General features: G+C 44.2%; 1 protein-coding gene across 2 annotated transcripts in view; it reads left to right on the plus strand.

Annotated features, from left to right (window-relative positions):
• The window catches only part of LOC140201112 (uncharacterized), a 53,204-nt gene that overhangs the window by 18,826 nt on the left and 15,697 nt on the right, over positions 1–18,681 (plus strand). For both annotated transcript variants that reach the window (XM_072264725.1, XM_072264726.1), the window contains exons 2-4: positions 1,620–1,982; positions 11,659–12,003; positions 14,242–14,589. In XM_072264725.1, the coding sequence (XP_072120826.1) occupies positions 1,620–1,982; positions 11,659–12,003; positions 14,242–14,589 (1,056 nt within the window). The remainder of the gene's footprint in view (positions 1–1,619; positions 1,983–11,658; positions 12,004–14,241; positions 14,590–18,681) is intronic.

Below are 18,681 nucleotides of genomic sequence, written 5' to 3' on the forward strand. Positions count from 1 at the left end.
TACAGATTGATAGGTCGGGGAAGACAGGGTTTGGCACATTTGTCATCGTCAGTCAGTGCTTTGAGTGCACGAGTTGGAAGGCCATGTAACAAGATGCTGGGGAGGCCACACTTGGAGTATTTTGCACAGGTTTGCTCATCGTGTAATAATGATGCCATTATATGGAGCTTGAACAGAGGCCAATCAAACTTTGCTGATGAAAAGTGAAGATGGCTTCACCCAGGTTGAGGAGTGAGCTTTAAAATTCATTGGTTTGTTGCCAGTTTCTGGAAGTTTGAACAATGGCAAATCGGAGTTTGGGATTCGTTAGCAAGATGAAATGAAAATAAGGCCGGGGCAAGCAGAACAGCCATTTTTAGAGTGGGGACACTTTTGGCTTTGGCTCAACGAGCTTGGGCAATAAAACGCATGGTATCTGGTAAGCTCTCTCTTGCTCATTCTTTATCTGTCAGTGTCACTTGGAGTCTAGTGAGCATTTTGGATCCCTTATTTAAGAAAGGATGTGCTGACATTGGAGAGGGCTCAGAGGAGGTTCACGAGACTGATTACAGGAATGAAAGGGTTAACATATGAGCAACAAATGAAGATTCTGGGCCTGTACTCACTGGAATTTAGAAGAATGATGGGGGGATCTCATTGAAACCCATCCAATGTTGAAAGGCCGAGTTCGATTTGATGTGAAGAGGATATTTCCTATGGTGAGCCAGTCTAGGACCAGAGGGAACAGTCTTCATTTAGAGGTACGTCTATTTAGAGCAGGGAAGAAGAGGAATTCCTGTAGCCAGAGGATGGTGGATCTGTGGCAATTATTGCCACAGGTTGTTGTGGAGGGCAGGTCATCAGGGCATTTAAGGAGGAGGCCTGGATATCTGAGCTGTCCGTCCCTGGAATGAAAGACTCTGACGTGACCATAGAGGTGTTTGAAATCATGGGGGAATTAGATAATCACTTTTTCCATTTGCATAATTTGTTCTTTTTCACACCACTGTGTGTTTGATGTTTTCTTGAACGGATTCCATGTTGTTTTGTTGTTTAGTGACTGCCTGTGGGAGGATGAATCTTAGAGTTGTATTCTGTGTACACACTTTGATCATAGATGTACTTTGAATCTTTAATATGGTGGGTGGTCAGAGTCCTTTTCCCAGGGGAGCTGAGTCTAAAGGAAAAGGTGTAGGTTTAAGATGAGGGGGGAGGATTGAATGGGGACCAGAGGGACGTATATCCAGAGAGAGGGTGGTGTGTATATGGAACAAGCTGCCAGAGGAAGTGGTAGAGGGGGTACAATTACAACAATTAAAACACATGAGAACAAGAACGTGGACAGTACCTTAGAGGGATTATGGGCCTAGCACAGGGAAATAGGACTAGTTCAGATAAATATCTTCGTCAGCAGGGATATTTTGGGCAGGACGGCCCATTTCTGTGTTGTACAAATCCATGACTCTGTGACCCTCAGCCCCCGTTTGTTCTTCAGGCCTGTCTCCAACCCACGGTTCAGCCCATCAGCATGTCAGTGCTATTTGGTCACAACTGTCTATAAGTCCCCAACTAGATTAATACTGACGTGATATCCCCTCGGTCTGGCTGTTTTCTGACCTTCAGTTGTTTACTGCCCACAGGTGTAATTGCAGGAACAGTCCTGATCCAATCGCCAGGAGTTGTGAAGGTGCGTGAAGGTGGAATGGTGCTGATACAGTGTGTCCTGGAGAGTGACAACGTGGATCACACTGTGGATAAATACGATGTGCACTGGTTCAACTCACGCAATAAACAGACAGATAAAAGAATCGTCCTTAGTCTTTACGCTGATGGCCGAGTTTACAGATCACGGGGCTTCTCCGATCGATTTCAGCTTTCCAGGAATGTCACCACTAACAGCTACTCACTGACCATCAGCAACGTGAAGGTCACCGACTCTAAACTTTACATCTGTGGCATTTGGGGGTGGGTCTTTGGAAATGGAACCCAGCTGAATGTGACCAGTGAGTACTTCGTGTTGGTTCTGTTTTTCAGTCATGTTCCTGTATCAATGAGTAACGTTGATTCTGTATGTTCAGTTTCACAGAAACAGCCGTTATTACAAGTTTATAAACAGCGGCCCAATCTTAATGTGGATAAAGATTCACTGCCTGCCGAGCTGAGGGGTACTTAAGGACGGAGAATAAATATCAGCATGCCCAGTGACATCAACGTCCCGTGAACGGAGTAAAGCTTTTCAATTTCCTTCCAAACTCCCCATATTGGCTGTTCAGTTCAAGTTCAATTGTCATTCACTCACACACACGAAAACAGCCAAATGAAACAGTGTTCCTCTGGGGCCAAGGCACAGGACACAGTGCCAACAGCACACAGCACATATAGTCATGGTAGCAGAACAACATACAGTCCAATATAGCCCACGTCCCTGAGTGGCATAGCCTGTAGATTGATGGTCCTGGTCCAGCTTTTCTTCCTCTGGACCGATCCTTTTTCACAACCATGTTGGTACAGATGCAGGGGAGCATGAAAAAAAAGCAGCTGGAGGCCATTCAGCCCCTCATGCTGAACCTGTTGTTCTGCAACACCATGGCTGATGTTTGAACACATTGCAATTTTCCCATATCTCTTGTTCAGCTCCATATGTAAAACTATTTTGGTGTCTGTGTTGAATCTACTGTGTGCCTGAGTCTGCAGTTCTCAGGGTTCAGACACAAAGTTCCCTGAAACTGGTGATGCAGTTAGATAGGGCTGTGATGATGGCATTTAGCACGTTTGTCTTCATCAATCGGACTTTTTTCTGCAAGAATTGGAACATGTTACAAGATGCTGGAAAGCCCACACGGAGTATTTTGCACAGTTTTGGACATCCTAGAGTAATGGATACACTGTAATTTATATAGTGTTTGAAATGCAGCCAATTGGAGTCAAGTTGATGAGGGAGCTTTACAATCACCCCTTTGTAGCAGTGTTTTTCAGAGATTCCACAGCAGCCAGTTGGCAGTTGGACATGGAAAGTAAAAGTAAACACAAGAAAGTCTGCAGATGCTGAAATCCAGAGCAGCACACACAAAATGCTGAAGGAACTCAGCAAGTCAGGCAGCGTCTATGGAAAAGAGTCAATGTTTGGGCTGAGGACTGAAATAGACAGCGAAAGACTCATGAATTAAAAGGATAGATAGAAGGTGATAGGTGAAGCCAGGCTCGTGGGAAAGGTAAATGACTGGGGATAAGGGAGTCTGACAGGAGAGGAAAATGGACAATCGGAGAAAGGGAAGGAGGAGGTGATGGGCAGGTGAGAAATAGTAAGAGGCCAGAGTGAGGAGTAGAAGAAGAAGGAAAGGGAGTGATTATTTTTACTGGAAGGGGAAATTGACACTCACACCATCAGGTTGGTGGCAACACACAGATGGTACAGTATATAAGGGTTTCTCCTCCACCCTGAGAGGGCTTTCAATATGCAGGTGGATTGGGAAAATCAAGTTGGTTCTGGATCCCAGAAGGGGGAATTTTCAGAATGTCCATGAGATGGCTTTTTAGAGCAACTCATGGTTGAGCCCAAAAGGGAATCAGCTGTTCCGTATTGGGTGTTGTACCATGAGCTGGAATTGATTAGAGAGATTAAGGTAAAAGAACCCTGAGTTGTGGTGATCTTCATATGATACAATTCACCTTGCAATTTGAGAAGGAGAAACTAAAATCAAATATACTGTATCAATATTACAGAGGAGCAAAGGGAATTATAGAGGTATGAGTGGGGAGCTGGCCAAAATTGATTGGAAAAGAACTCTGACAGGACTGACAGCAGAGCAACAATGGCTAGAGTTTCTGGAAGCAATCTAGTAGCTGAAGGATATATAGATCCTGAAGAGGAAGAATATTTTAAAGGCAAGGTGATACAGCTGTAGTTAACAAGAGAAGTCAAAGCCAACATAAGAGAGAGCATATAATAGAGCAACAATTGTGGGTGGTTAGAAGATTGGGAAACTTTTAAAAACCAACAGAAGGCAACTTAAAAATTATGAAGGAAAAGATGAAATATGAAGGTAAGCTAGCCAATAATGTTAAAGATTTCTACGGGTACATAAATTGTAAAAGAGAGGTGAGAGTCGATATTGGGCCATTGGAAAATGATGCTGGAGAGGCAATAATTGAGAACAAGGAAATGGCAGACACACTGATTAAATATTTTGCATCAGGCTTCACTGTGAAAGACAATAGCAGTATGCCAGGAGTTTCAGAGTGTCAGGGAGCAACAGCGTGTGAAGTTGCCATTACCAGGGAGAAGGTTCTTAGGAAACTGAAATGTCTGAAGTAGATAAGGCTCCTGGACCAGACAGTATATGCCACAGGGTTCTAAAAGAGGTGGGTGAAGAGATTGTGGAGGCAATAATAATGATCTTTAAATTCGATTGATTCTGGTGTGATTGCAGGTGAATAGAAAATTACAAATGTCACTCCACTTTTCAAGAGTGGTAGGGAAGATGTGTTAGAGTCGATTGTTAAGGATGTGGTTTCGGGGAACTTGGAGGCACATGAGGAAATAGGCCGTAGTCCCTATGGCTTCATCAAAGGAAAATCTTGCCTGTTAAACCTGTTGGAATTCTTTGAAGAAATAACAAATAGTATAGACAAAGGAGAATTGGTGGATGCTGTGTACCTGAATTTTCAGAAGGCCTTAGACAAGGTACCACACATGAGGCTGTTTAACAAGAGCCCTTGGCATTACAGAGAAGATTCTAGCATGGATAATGCAGTGGCTGGTTGGCAGGAGGCAAAGAGTGGAATTAAGGGGGACTTTCCTGGTTGCCTGCCAGTGACTAGTGATATTTCACAGGGGTCAGCATTGGGAACGCTTCTTCTTATGTTGTATGTCAATTAATTGGACGGTGGAATTGATTGCTTTGTGACAAAGTTTGTGGATGATATGAGGATAGGTGGATGGGGAGGCAGTTTTGAGGCACAGGGAGGCTACAGAAAGGCTTTAACAGATTAGGAGAACAGGCAAAGAAGTGGCAGATAGAGTATAGTGTCATTTTGGTAGAAGAAATAAAAGGGTAGACAATTTTCTAAATGAAGATGAAAGTCAGAGTTGCAAAGGGACTTGAAAGTGACCCCATTGAAACCTCTTGAATATTGAAAGGCTTCGACAGAGTGGATGTGGAGAGGGTGTTTCCTATGGTAGAGGAATCTAAGACCAGAGGATATCGTCTCAAAATAGAGGGGCATTATTTAATAACAAAGATTAGGAGGAACTTCATTAGCCAGAGTGTGGTGAATCTGTGGAATTTGTTGTCACAGGGATCTGTGGAAACTAAGTCACTGGGTATTTTTAAGGAAGAGGTTGATAGTTTCTTGATTAAAACCATAGAAACTACAGCACAGAAACAGGCCTTTTGGCCCTTCTTGGCTGTGCTGAACCATTTTCTGCCTAGTCCCACTGACCTGCACACGGACCATATCCCTCCATACACCTCCCATCCATCTATCTGTCCAATTTATCCTTAAATGTTAAAAAAGAACCCGCATTTACCACCTCGTCTGGCAGCTCATTCCATACTCCCACCACTCTCTGTGTGAAGAAGCCCCCCCTAATGTTCCCTTTAAACTTTTCCCCCCTCACCCTTAACCCATGTCCTCTGGTTTTTTTCTCCCCTTGCCTCAGTGGAAAAAGCCTGCTTGCATTCACTCTGTCTATACCCATCATAATTTCATATACCTCTAACAAATCTCCCCTCATTCTTCTACGCTCCAGGGAATAAAGTCCTAACCTATTCAACCTTTCTCTGTAACTGAGTTTCTCAAGTCCCGGCAACATCCTTGTAAACCTTCTCTGCACTCTTTCAACCTTATTTATATCCTTCCTGTAATTTGGTGACCAAAACTGAACACAATACTCCAGATTCGGCCTCACCAATGCCTTATACAACCTCATCATAACATTCCAGCTCTTATACTCAATACTTTGATTAATAAAGGCCAATGTACCAAAAGCTCTCTTTACGACCCTATTTACTTGTGACACCACTTTTAGGGAATTTTGTATCTGTATTCCCAGATCCCTCTGTTCCACTGCACTCCTCAGTGCCTTACCATTAACCCTGCATGTTCTATCTTGGCTTGTCCTTCCAACGTGCAATACCTCACACCTCCAATCTTTGTATCATCAGCAAATTTGCTGATCCAATTTTCCACATTATCATCCACATCATTGATATAGATGACAAATAACAATGGACCCAGCACTGATCCCTGTGGCACACCACTAGTCACAGGCCTCCACTCAGAGAAGCAATTCTTTACCACCACTCTCTGGCTTCTTCCATCGAGCCAATGTCTAATCCAATTTACCACCTCTAGATGTATACCTAGCGACTGAATTTTCCTAACTAACCTCCCATGCGGGACTTTGTCAATGGTCATTAGTCAGGACATGTAGGGATACGGGGAGAAGGTAGGAGATTGGGGCTGAGAGGGAATGTGGGTCAGCCATGATGATATGGCAAAGCAGAGTCGATGGGCCAAATGGCCTAATTCTGCTCCTAAGTCTTATGGTCTTTTGGTCTTATTGAGTAAAATAAAAGTGACTTCATACATATTGAGGAGGGAGCTGTAGAAAATCAGCGCTTTGTAGTCACATTTTTCAGACTTTTAACAAGGTCCAATCAGAGTTTGAAGGTGAAAAGGAAGAGTGACATCACCCACGTCGAGGAGGGAGCTTTACAAAATAAGCACTTTGTAGTTGTTTTTTCAAAGCTTGAACAGTGAGAAATTGGAGCTCAGGATTCATTAGTAAGATCAAATAAACAAAAGGCAGGGGCAAGCGGGGTGGCTGTGTTGGAGCAGGTCAATGTTGGAGATGTATGACTTTTGGCTTTGGCCGAACAGGCTTGGGTGATAACAGGCATGGCCAACATAAGTATCTGGTAAGCTTTTTGTCTCATTCTTCATTTGATAGTGTATAGTTAGGGCAGTAAGAATGGCAGCAGGATCTGTGTTTTGTTCTTTGTCTGGGATGTGGGAATCCTGGGAGACCTCTGTCCTCTCAGATTACCAACTCTGCAGAAGGTTTATCATGTATAGAAATGACCCAGATGAAAATGTAAGCAACACACATCAAAGTTGCTGGTGAACGCAGCAGGCCAGGCAGCATCTGTAGGAAGAGGTGCAGTCGACGTTTCAGGCCGAGACCCTTTGTCAGGACTAACTGAAGGAAGAGTGAGTAAATCCCTTACTCACTCTTCCTTCAGTTAGTCCTGACGAAGGGTCTCGGCCTGAAACGTCGACTGCACCTCTTCCTACAGATGCTGCCTGGCCTGCTGCGTTCACCAGCAACTTTGATGTGTGTTGCTTGAATTTCCAGCATCTGCAGAATTCCTGTTGTTTGCAGATGAAAATGTAGATGGGTAGGTTCAAAGTGTGCTGATGATACCAAGATTGGTGGAGTTGTGGATAATGTAGAGGACCGGCAAAAAAGTATAATGTGATATAGATTAGTTGCAAATATGGGCAGATAAATGTCAGACAGAGTTCAACCCAAATAAATGTGAGGTGTTACACCTTGGTAGGCTAAGCCCTTTAACAGTGCTGCCGAGCAGAGGGATTTTGGGGTCCAAGGACAGAGCTTCATGAAAGTGGCTACACAGCTTGATATGATGTTTCAAGAGGCTAATGGAAAATTTTCTTTATTGCAAATTTGTTTTTTTTTTTTGGAGTGACAGAGGCTGACGGGAGATCTGATAGAGGTTTACAGGATTATGAGAGACAAAGATAGAGTGGACAGGAAGTATCATTATCCCAGGATAAAAATGCTTAATAGCAGAGGGCATGTATTGAAGATGAGAGGGGGTCAGCTCAAAGGAGATGTGAAGGGTAAACTTTTTATTCAGAGAGCGGACTGCACGGTCTGGTATTGTGGTGGAGGCAAATACATTAGAGGCTTTTAAGACACATTCAGATGAATTATTATTATTATTATTACTTGCCGCCAAACAATTGATACTAGAGTGTACAATCATCACAGCGATATTTGATTTTGCGCTTCGCACTCCCTGGAGTACAAATCGATATTAAATATAATAAAAATTTAAATTGTAAATGATAAGTAGAAAATAGAAAAGGGGAAGTAAGGTAGTGCCAAAAAAACTAAGAGGCAGGTCCGGATATTTGGAGAGCACGGCCCAGATCCGGGTCAGGATCCGTTCAGCAGGCTAATCGCAGTTGGAAAGAAGCTGTTCCCAAATCTGGCTGTACGAGTCTTCAAGTTCCTGAACTTTCTCCCGGAGGGAAGAGGGACGAAAAGTGTTTTGGCTGGGTGGGTCGTGTCCTTGATTATCCTGGCAGCACTGCTCCGACAGCGTGTGGTGTAAAGTGAGTCCAAGGACAGAAGATTGCTTTGTGTGATGTGCTGGGCCGTGTTCATGATCTTCTGTAGCTTCTTCCGGTCTTGGACAGGACAACTTCCACACCAGGTTGTGATGCACCCTATGATAGTAAGCTCGGCAATAATATCAAAAATGATGCCAAAAGTTAGTTTAGATAAATAAAAAGTTTAAAAAAGAGGCAAAAGTAGATATTGGACCACTGAGAAATGATGCTGAAGAGATAGTAACTGGAGACAAGGAAATGGTGGATGACCTGAATCAGTATTTTGTATCAGTCTTCACTATGGCAGACACTGGTAGTATACCTAAAGTTCGAGAGTATCGGGGACAGAAGTGAATACACTTGATATTACTAAGTAGATGGCGCCCGGGAAACTGTAAGAGCTGAAGTTACATAAGTCATCCGGACATGATGGACTACAACCTAGGGTTCTTAAAGAAGTAGCTGAAGAGATTATGGAGGCATTAATATTGAATTTTCAAGAATCATAGAATCGGGAATGGTTCTGGAGGACTGGAAAATCCAACTGTCACTGCACAGAGGCAGAAGAAAGGAAATTATAGGCCAGTTAGCCTGACCTCAGTGGTTGGGAAGATGTTGGAGTTGATTGTTAAGGATGTGGTGTCAGGGTACTTGGAGGCACACGACAAAATAGGCCAAGATCAGCATGGTTTCCTTAAGGGAATACCTTGCTTGAGAGATTTGTTGAAATTCTTTGAAAAAATAACAAGCAGGATAGATAAAGGAGAATCAGTGGATGTTTGTGTACTTGGATTTTTAAAAGTCTCCCACAAGCTGCTGGACAAGAGGATGCTAAACAAGATAATAGCTCAGGGAGTTACTGGAAAGACACAAGCATGGACAGAGCATTGGCTGATGGCAGGAGACAGAGGTTGGGAATAAAGGGATCCGTCGCCATCACTTCCAACTGCTGAGAAGTGGCAGATTGAGTTCAACTCAGATAAGCATGAGCTGGTTCATTTTGGTAGGTCAAATATGATGGTAGAATATAGTATTAATAGTAAGACTCTTGACAGTGTGGAGGATCAGAGGGATCTTGGAGTCCAAGTCCATGGGACACTCAAAGCTGCTGTGCATGTTGACTCTGTGGTTAAGAAAGCATACAATGCATTGGTCTTCATCAATCGTGTGATTGAGTTTAAGAGCCGAGGGGTAATGTTCAAGCTAAATAGGACCCTAGGTCAGAACCCACTTGGAGTACTGTGCTCAATTCTAGTTGCCTCACTATGGAAGGACGTGGAAACCATAGAAAGGGTGCAGAGGAGATTTACAAGAATGTTGCCTGGATTGGGGAGCATGCTTTATGAGAATAGGTTGAATGAACTCAGCCTTTTCTCCTTGGAGCGATGGAGATGAGAGGTGACCTGATAGAGGTGTACAAGATACTGAGAGGCATTCATCATGTGGATAGTCAGAGGCTTTTTCCCAGGGCTGAAATGGCTGACAAGAGAGGGCACCGTTTTAAGGTGCTGGGGAGTAGGTACAGAGGAGATGTCAGGGTTAGCTTTTTACACAGAGAGTGGCGAGTGTGTGGAATGGGCCGCTGGCAGCGGTGGTGGAGGTGGGTACAATAGGGACTTTTAAGAGACTCCTGGATGGATACATGGAGCTTAGGAAAATAGAAGGCTATGGGTAAGCCTAGGTAGTTCTAAGGTAAGGACATGTTCAGCACAGCTTTGTGGGCTGAAGGGCTTGTATGGTGCTACAGGTTTTGTATGTTTCTACAAATCTGTTGGATTTCTTTGATGAAATAACCATCAGGAGAGACAAAACAGAATGTTGTGTACTTGGATTTTCGGAAGTCTTTTGACAAGGTGCCACACATCAGGCTGCTAACAAGCTGCGAGACCATAGTATTACAGGAAAGATTCTGGCATGGACAAAGCAGTGACTGATTGGAAAGATGCAAAGAGTGGGAATAAAGTGAGCCTTTTCTGGTTGGCTACCAGTGACTAGTGATGTTCTACAGTGGTCTGCGTTGGGTCTGATTCTTTTTACATTATATGTCAGTGATTTGGATCATAGGTGGAGAGGCAGGTCATTTTGAGGAGGTAGAGAGGCTACAAAAGGACTTTGACAGAATAGGAGAGTGGGCAAAGAAATGGCAGATGGAATATAATGTCGGGAAGTGTATGGTCATGCACTTTGGTGCAACAAATGAAAAAAATGACTGTTTTCTAAATGGAGAGAAAATACAAAAAATCTCAAGTGTGAAGGGACTTAGGAATCCTTCTGCATTATTCCCTGAAGCTTCATATGCAGGTTGAGTATGTGGTGAGGATGGCAAATGCAATATTAGCAATCATATCAACAGTACTAGAATATAAAAGCAAGGATGTAATGTTGAAACTTTATGAAACACTGAAGAAGCTTCACTTGAAGTATTGTGAGCAGGTTTCAACCCTTTACCTTTGAAAGGATGTGCTGAAACCAGAGAGGGTTCAAAGGAGATTCAGAAAACGATTTCAGGATTGAATGGCTTGTCATATGAGGAGTGTTTGATGGCTCTGGGAATGAAGCCTGGCCTCACTGAAACCTGTCAACTGATGATCGGCCTTGATAGAGTGGATGTGGAGAGGATGTTTCCTGTGGTGGGAGAGTCATAGACCAGAGGATACAACCTCAAAATAGAGAGGCATCCCTTTAGAACGGAGATGAGGAGGAACTTCTTTAGCCAGGGAGCAGAGAATCTGCGGATTTCATTGGCACAGGCAGCTGTAGAGGCGTAGAGGCCAGGTCTTTATGTATATTTAAGGAAGAGGTTGATAGATTCTTGATTGGTCAGGGCATGAAGAGATATGGGGAGAAGGATGGAGATTGGGGCTGAGAGGGCAATTAGATCAGCTATGATGAAATGGCAGAGCAGACTCGATGGGCCAAATGGTCTAATTCTGCTTCTATATCTTAAGGTCTTCCGGTCTTATGAACATAGAACTGGTCTTCTGATCTTATCCTTGCAAGTGGAACAAATGCCCTACCTACCCCGACACGTCCTCCCTCACTACCATTCAGGGCCCCAGACAGTCTTTCCAGGGAGCTGACAATTCTTGACCATCAGGGGCTTTCAGAAGTGCTGAGAGACCTTGCCAGCTTTGACAAGGGTACAGTGGAGATTTGGCTCCTACCCTCGGCTTTCAGAGGAATTTTGTAGACAGGGCCTGTTCTCTCCAATTCCGCGTCTCAGTAACAGTGTTCGAAACCAGGTCCCCCACACAGCACCTTGATCCACCACCCTCCCCCAAGCGGGGTGTGAAGTGACAATCTTCTCCCTTACAGGTGCAGACGTTCCTGTCCTTATCCAGTCCCCGAGCATACAGCGTGTCACTGAGGGTCACACGGCGTGGTTATGGTGTACCATGAGCAAAGCCAGGCTGGAAGACACCGACGTCCACTGGTATCGGAAACTACTTGGGCAGGACATGGAGTGGATTTTAACACACAGGGTAGGAGGCAGATCAGAGTGGGGATGGGGTTTCACTGGGAGGTTCCAGCCCTACAGAGACACATCCAACAGCAGCTTCACCCTGACAGTCACAGATGTGGTGCACAGTGATTCTGCCGTCTATTACTGCAGAGTGTGGGGAGACATCGACGGGAACAGCACCCAGCTCATCGTAACCAGTGAGTACAAGTTCTATTTATTCAGCAGTGTGTTCCTGCATTGGGAGTTATTCCCCACCACTCACTTCCCGTGGCTGGGCACGTTGTACTGAAGAACACACAGTGTAATACTGGAGCCCCATCACTGGGACACGATCCAGAGCACTGTGGCCCCTAACTCATGGGTGGGGAGCACCAACATGGTGACTGACCGTCTGCTCTGTGTGTCCAGTTGGATTATTGAAAATAAATTTCAATGTGGAGTGTGTTATCACAGGAGAGAAAAGGAGAAACTGTTCAGTGTTCAGAGTCAGAGATCATGGTCTCGAGGCACGACTGTGCAAACGCATGGATGTCAGCCAGTTCGAACAGTGGGAAGAGCTTAAAAGGAGACAGTCTTACTGAGCGAGTAACACAGTAGAGGGAATCAGGGTTGAAGGGCTTTGGCACAACGGAGCTAGAGCGATAATGGGTGGAGGCGAGGTAGGTTGCCTATGTAGAATACAGACAGAAAGTATGTGTGTGAGGCCGGCGTTCTGTGCTCCGTGTCAGATGTGGGAAGTCCGGAAGACTCCCAGCCTCCCGGACGGCCACATCTGCACCAGGTGCGTCGAGCTGCAGCTCCTTGGGGACCGTGTTAGGGAACTGGAGAAGCAGCTCCATGCTCTTTGTCTGGTCAGGGAGAATGGAGAGGTGATAGATAGCAGCTATAGGCAAGAAGGAGATCCCCAGATAAGTGTGAGGTGGTTCATTTTGGTAGGTCAAATATGACGGCAGAATATAGTATTAATGGTGAGACTCTTGGCAGTGTGGAGGATCAGAGGGATCTTGGGGTCCGAGTCCATTGGACGCTCAAAGCTGTTATGCAGGTTGAATCTGTGGTTAAGGCGGCATATGGTGCATTGGCCTTCATCAATCGTGGGATTGAGTTTCGGATCCGAGAGGCAAAGTTGCAGCTACGTAGCACCCTGGTCAGACCCCCCACTTGGAGTACTGTGCTCAGTTCTGGTCACCTCACTACAGGAAGGATGTAGGAACCATAGAAAGGGTGCAGAGGAGATTTACAAGGATGTTGCCTGGATTGGGGAGCATGCCTTATGAGAATAGGTTGAGTGAACTCGGCCTTTTCTCCTTGGAGTGATGGAGGATGAGAGGTGACCTGATAGAGGTGTATAAGATGATGAGAGGCATTGATTGTGTGAATTGTCAGAGGCTTTTTCCCAGGGCCAATATGAGAGGGCACAGTTTTAAGGTGCATGGAAGTAGGTACAGAGGAGATGTCAGGGGTAAATTTATTCCACAGAGTAATGAGTGTGTGGAATGGGCTGCCAGCGACGGTGGTGGAGGCGGATACGATGGGGTCTTTTAAGAGACTCCTGGATAGATACATGGAGCTCAAAAAAATAGAGGGCTATGGGTAACCCTAGGTAATTTCTATAGTAAGGACATGTTCGGCACAGCTTTGTGGACCAAAGGGCCTGTATTGTGCTGTAGGTTTTCTGTTTCTCTGTTTCTTCAATCTGAATCAGGTTTAATATCACAGGTGTATGTATTGAAATTTGTTAACTTAGCAGCAGCAGTAGAATGCAATAAATAATAATATTAATTAAAGTAAATATATATATCAAATAGTTACATTAAAAATAGTGCAAAAAGAAAAGTAACATTAAAAAGTGAGGTAGAGTTCATGGCTTCAACGTCCATTTTAGAATCGAATGGTAGAAGGGAAGAAACTCTCCCTGTATCACTGAGTATGTGCCTTCAAACTTCTGTACCTCCTTCCTGACAGTAACAATGAGAAGAGGGCATGTCGTGCGTGATGGGGGTCCTTAATAATGGCCGTCTCCTCTCTGAGGTGCCGTCTCCCTCAAAAGCTCCGAAACTGTGGAATTCAATACCTAAAACCATAAGGGATACAGACTCCATTGATATATTTAAATGCCAACTGAAAAACTATTATTTAACCTTGTTTTCATCTGACATCTTTTCAAAGTTCAATGTTCGAAGTAAATTTATTATCAAATTACAAATCTGCCACCATATACAGCCCTGAGACTAAATAATAGAATAATAACCTTTATAGAATCAATGAACGACTGCACCAACTTGATCAGGTCACTGACTTGAGTAAAGAGGCTGTAAATTATTTTTGTGGTTGACATTTAATTAAATTTTAGAAATTGTTAAATGCTGGGGAAACATACCGCCTTGTATTGAGCTCCATAAATATACATTAATGTCTACATATCCAACACACAGATCCCGCGGATGATCCCGTCCTTGTGCAGGATCCACCAATCAGCAAGGTGCCGGAGGGTGTAACTGTCCAGCTCCACTGTGCCTTGTATAATGCCAGTGTGACTGTCACCGATGTCCACTGGTACCACCAGCGGCCTGGGAACAAGAGCGAGTGGGCGTTGAGTCACTTTGTGAATGACTCTGTGAGCAGGTCTGGGTATATCTCTGACCGTTTTCAGTCTTACAGGAATGTCGTGAATAACAGTTACATTCTGGCCATCAGCAACACATCTATTAGTGACACTGCAGTGTACAACTGCAGAGTGTGGAGTTACATCTACGGAGGAGGAACACAGCTCAATGTAACTGGTAAGTCAATGTCAGTTCACACTGACAATAACAGCATCTCAGTATTCAACCTTCACACGATGACTGTCAGACACAGGGGGTTCTGTAATGTCCCCAGTAGAACAGAAAGTCGGATGGTTTTCCCTGGAGTGTAAACTGGGAACAGTTGGGAAATGGAAAAGTGGGAAAGGACAAGTACTCTGGAATAATATAGAAAATCTTGGCAAGTCATTTTGTGGATGAACAGGATTTTCTCTGTACCTCAGTACGTGTGACAATAATAAACCAATTTACTAAGAGCTCGCCCTGTGGGTGTGAGTTGTCAGAACTGGACGATGTTACCAATCGGAAAAACAGCCAGAACAAGTGGACAGGAGAAGAGGATAAAATAATGTGTGTAAAAGAAATAGACTGGCCATGCAGAAGCAAAGTTATTAGAGTCATCAAGTCATAGAAAAAAGCAGCAGAGAAACAGGCCCTTCAGCCCATCTAGTCCATGCTGAACCATTTAACCTGCCTATTCCCATTGACCTGCATTGGGACCGCCATACCCCTACTGTCCACGTTCCTTTCTTAACCTCCCGCAAACACCATTTGCACCGGCAACTCGTTCACACAATCCCACAACACTTAGAGTGAAGAAATTACACTTGTAATCTTTAACTCTTCTTCTGACAGGCGTGTCTGAGCTTCGTGCTCTCAAATTTTCACCTTTGAAGTCTTCCCACTTACTATCTTTGCCAGAAAACAGCCTGTCCCAATCCACACTTGCCAGATCCTTTCTGATACCATCAAAATCGGCCTTTCTCCAATGTAGAATCTCAACCCTTGGACCAGACCTATCCTTTTCCATAATTGTCACGTCGGATTTCTTTTTCTTCTTTGAACATGTGCAGCTTCCCCACTTGAAAGAGATTGAATGTGTCTACCCAAGGGTTTTTTAACTAGATTCCACTCAATGACCAAGCAACTTTTCCTGTTTCCTCCTTTTATTTTTCGCAAATGCAGCAGTTTGATAGTTCCACCAACCATTATTCACTAGTCATAAATCATAAGACACAAGTCATTAGGTGAAAAACTGGCTACCTCTCGGACTTTGTAGATGGATTCGACCTGCACAGTCTCCGCTCCCGAATAGACGGTTCTGTTTTCAAACCGGGCGACCCTTCCCAAAGGTTCCCAAGCTCTTTAAACCTCGCGCCATTTCCCCGAGGCGCCTGCGCGCGAGGATCCGCGTGATGTGACGTGCATCTCGCGCCATTTCCCCGAGGTGCCTGCGCGCGAGGATCCGCGTGACGTGACCTGAAGCTCGCGCTAACCCGAAACGCAGTGACGTCAGTGCGCTTCTCCATGAAACAGTTTCTCAAGTTATTTAAAGTTCAGCATCTTACCGCAGATTCCAACGCTGCTCCCGGACTGCCGCTGGGATGCTGCTGGGTCCTCCCGATGTTCCGGGCAGAAGCCACACTCAGGCAGTGAGTTCTATCCGTGGATTCGCACTATTAGTTTTAAATTTTATTTTCTTTTGCCTCTCGGTCCCAGTACTTTCTAGGTTCTCTAGTTTGACTTGACAATAATTACCTTGAAACTAATGGCATTATGATCACTAAATGCAAGGTGTTCCCCTACACAAACTTCCGTCACCTGCCCTGTCTCATTCGCTTATAGCAGATCAAGTCTTGCCCACTATCTCGTTCGGACTTCTGCATACAGATTAAGGTAACTTTCCTGAACACATTTGACAAACTCTGTCCAATCTAGTTTTTTTTTTACAGTATGGGAGTCCCAACCAATATGTGGAATGTTAAAATCATTTACTCTAACAATTCTATGTTTCTTGCAACTGTCTGCGATTTGTTTACAGATTTGTTCATCCAAGTCCCTAGGACTGTTGGGTGGTCTGTAATATAGCCCCATTAACGTGGCTATAACAATCTCATTTCTCAGTTCCACCTATAATGTTTCACTAAACAACTTCTCCAGTCTGTCCTGGTGGAGTACTGCTGTGATATTTTCTGACTAGTAAGGCTACCCCCCCTCCGCTATTCCTTCCTGCTCTGTCACACATAAAACAGCGGAACCCCAGTCCTGCCTCTCCTGCAACCAAGTGTCACTAATGGCTACAACGTTATATTCCAGATGTTGATCCATGCCCTGAGCTCGTCCACTTTCCCTTGATATTCCTTGCATTGAAATATACACAGCTCAGGACACTAGTCACACCATGCTCAAACTTTTGATTCCTGTCTGAGATCTTAACAGCATCTACCTCCACAACCTCTCCACTAACTGTTCTAGCACTCTGGTTCCCATCCCCATGCAACTCTACTTTAAAAACCACCATGCAGATGAGGAAACTTACCCCCCTCCACCCCTGTGCAGCACTATTGAATGTGGCTTTTTTTTTAAAGATATCCGGTAGTGACTCCCATCACCTTCTAGCCTCTATATCATCCATCCCTCCATTCCTTTATTCTGGATGTCTTCTTTCTGCACTCAGTCCTGATACAGGATCCCAGTTCAAAGTGTCTGAAATCCTTTCTTCCCCTGGATGTTTTCGACCAACCCTCATTGTGCTTCTTTCTTCAGCAAGTCTGCAACAGATCCCAGCATCTACAGCCTCTTTTGTCAGCATGCTTTTTGAGAGTATGGTTCTTTGCTTCTTGAGAACAGTCCTTATGTTAGGTAGTCCTTATTTCAATTCTTTGTATAAGCTCAATTTTCTTATGCATTAAAGGAGACAGAGTAATTTCATGGGCTGTGGCCAGATATTAAAGAGATGGAAGCAACAAGCTCAAAACGCTGGAGGAACTCAGCAAGCAAGGCAGTAACTATGGAAATGAGTACAGTCGACATTTCAGCCTGATACCCTTCATCGGACTAAAGAGATGGGTAGAATTTTCCTTGAGAAGAATATAGGATGCAGGTTTCCATGAAGAAATGCAGCTTCCCACTGACTCCTGGGAATCACTGGCCCATGACCAAGGAAGGAATATTCAGGATGGTATCGAGAATTTTGAGGCCCTGCATTGGGAACACACGGAAACACTGCTGAAGGAGCACCACCTTATAAACCATTACACAATATTCTTGATCCACGGTCACCAGGATATCACATCACTACAGAAATATGTAGTTGAAACCTTTTGCCATAAAGATTATCACATATTTACTCACCACACCTACATGTCACCTTCATTACACAAGTAGGGCAACCAGGTTCCTTTGGACACCAACACTTTTCAATCCCATTCTTTCCATCTGACAATTCACTCACCTGTTATGTCTGTCTGAAATCTCTCCACATTCTCCTCATAGCCACACTGCCAATCAGTAACTTTATCCATCACACAGTCCCCTCACCAACATCACCGATACCCCAACACTCAGAGTCACACAATCCTAAAATGGCCATTTGTGTTTCAGAAATTGGTTCTGAACGGACTGTTTTCTGTTCATAACCAATCCACAGTCCACATTAATACGTCATCAAGAACCAACTAAGATGGAGCAGTCATATTGTTCGGATGAAAGACAGATGTCTGCCGAAACAAATCTTCTACTCCCAGTTTAAAGAAGGCAAACATAAGAGGCAGACAACAGAAGAGATTCAAAGATGTCTTAAAAGCCAACATGAAGAAATGTGACATCAACATCAACAATTGGGAAACCAATGCCAAGGACAGGAAACTCTGGCAAACCATCATCCGAGAAGGAACAGCAACTTTTGAAGCCAACAGATGTGCAGAATTAAAAGAAAAGAGAAGAAAATGGAAAGAGAGGCAGCAACAACCAAAGCCCGATCTGCCATCTGGAACTACCTGTCCTGAATGCAGAAGAACTTTCAAAGCCAAGATTGGATTCATAAGCCACTTGAAAGCCCATAAATAGATCAACGGAATGAAGACCATCATCCTCGACCTCGAGGGATAGCCATGATGACGATTACCTCTCAGACTGTGCACTGTAGTTTATTTAACAACCTGTGTGTCATCCTCGCAGGAATCTCCTGTCAATCCTCTCCAATGGCATGACATTCCTTTCTTGGATAAGTTAATAAAATATCATTCAGAATGCATGTAGAGCACAGCACAGGTAAACAATAAACAGAAC

Source organism: Mobula birostris, chromosome 8 (genome assembly GCF_030028105.1).
Source record: "Mobula birostris isolate sMobBir1 chromosome 8, sMobBir1.hap1, whole genome shotgun sequence".
Taxonomy (NCBI): Eukaryota; Metazoa; Chordata; class Chondrichthyes; order Myliobatiformes; family Myliobatidae; genus Mobula; species Mobula birostris.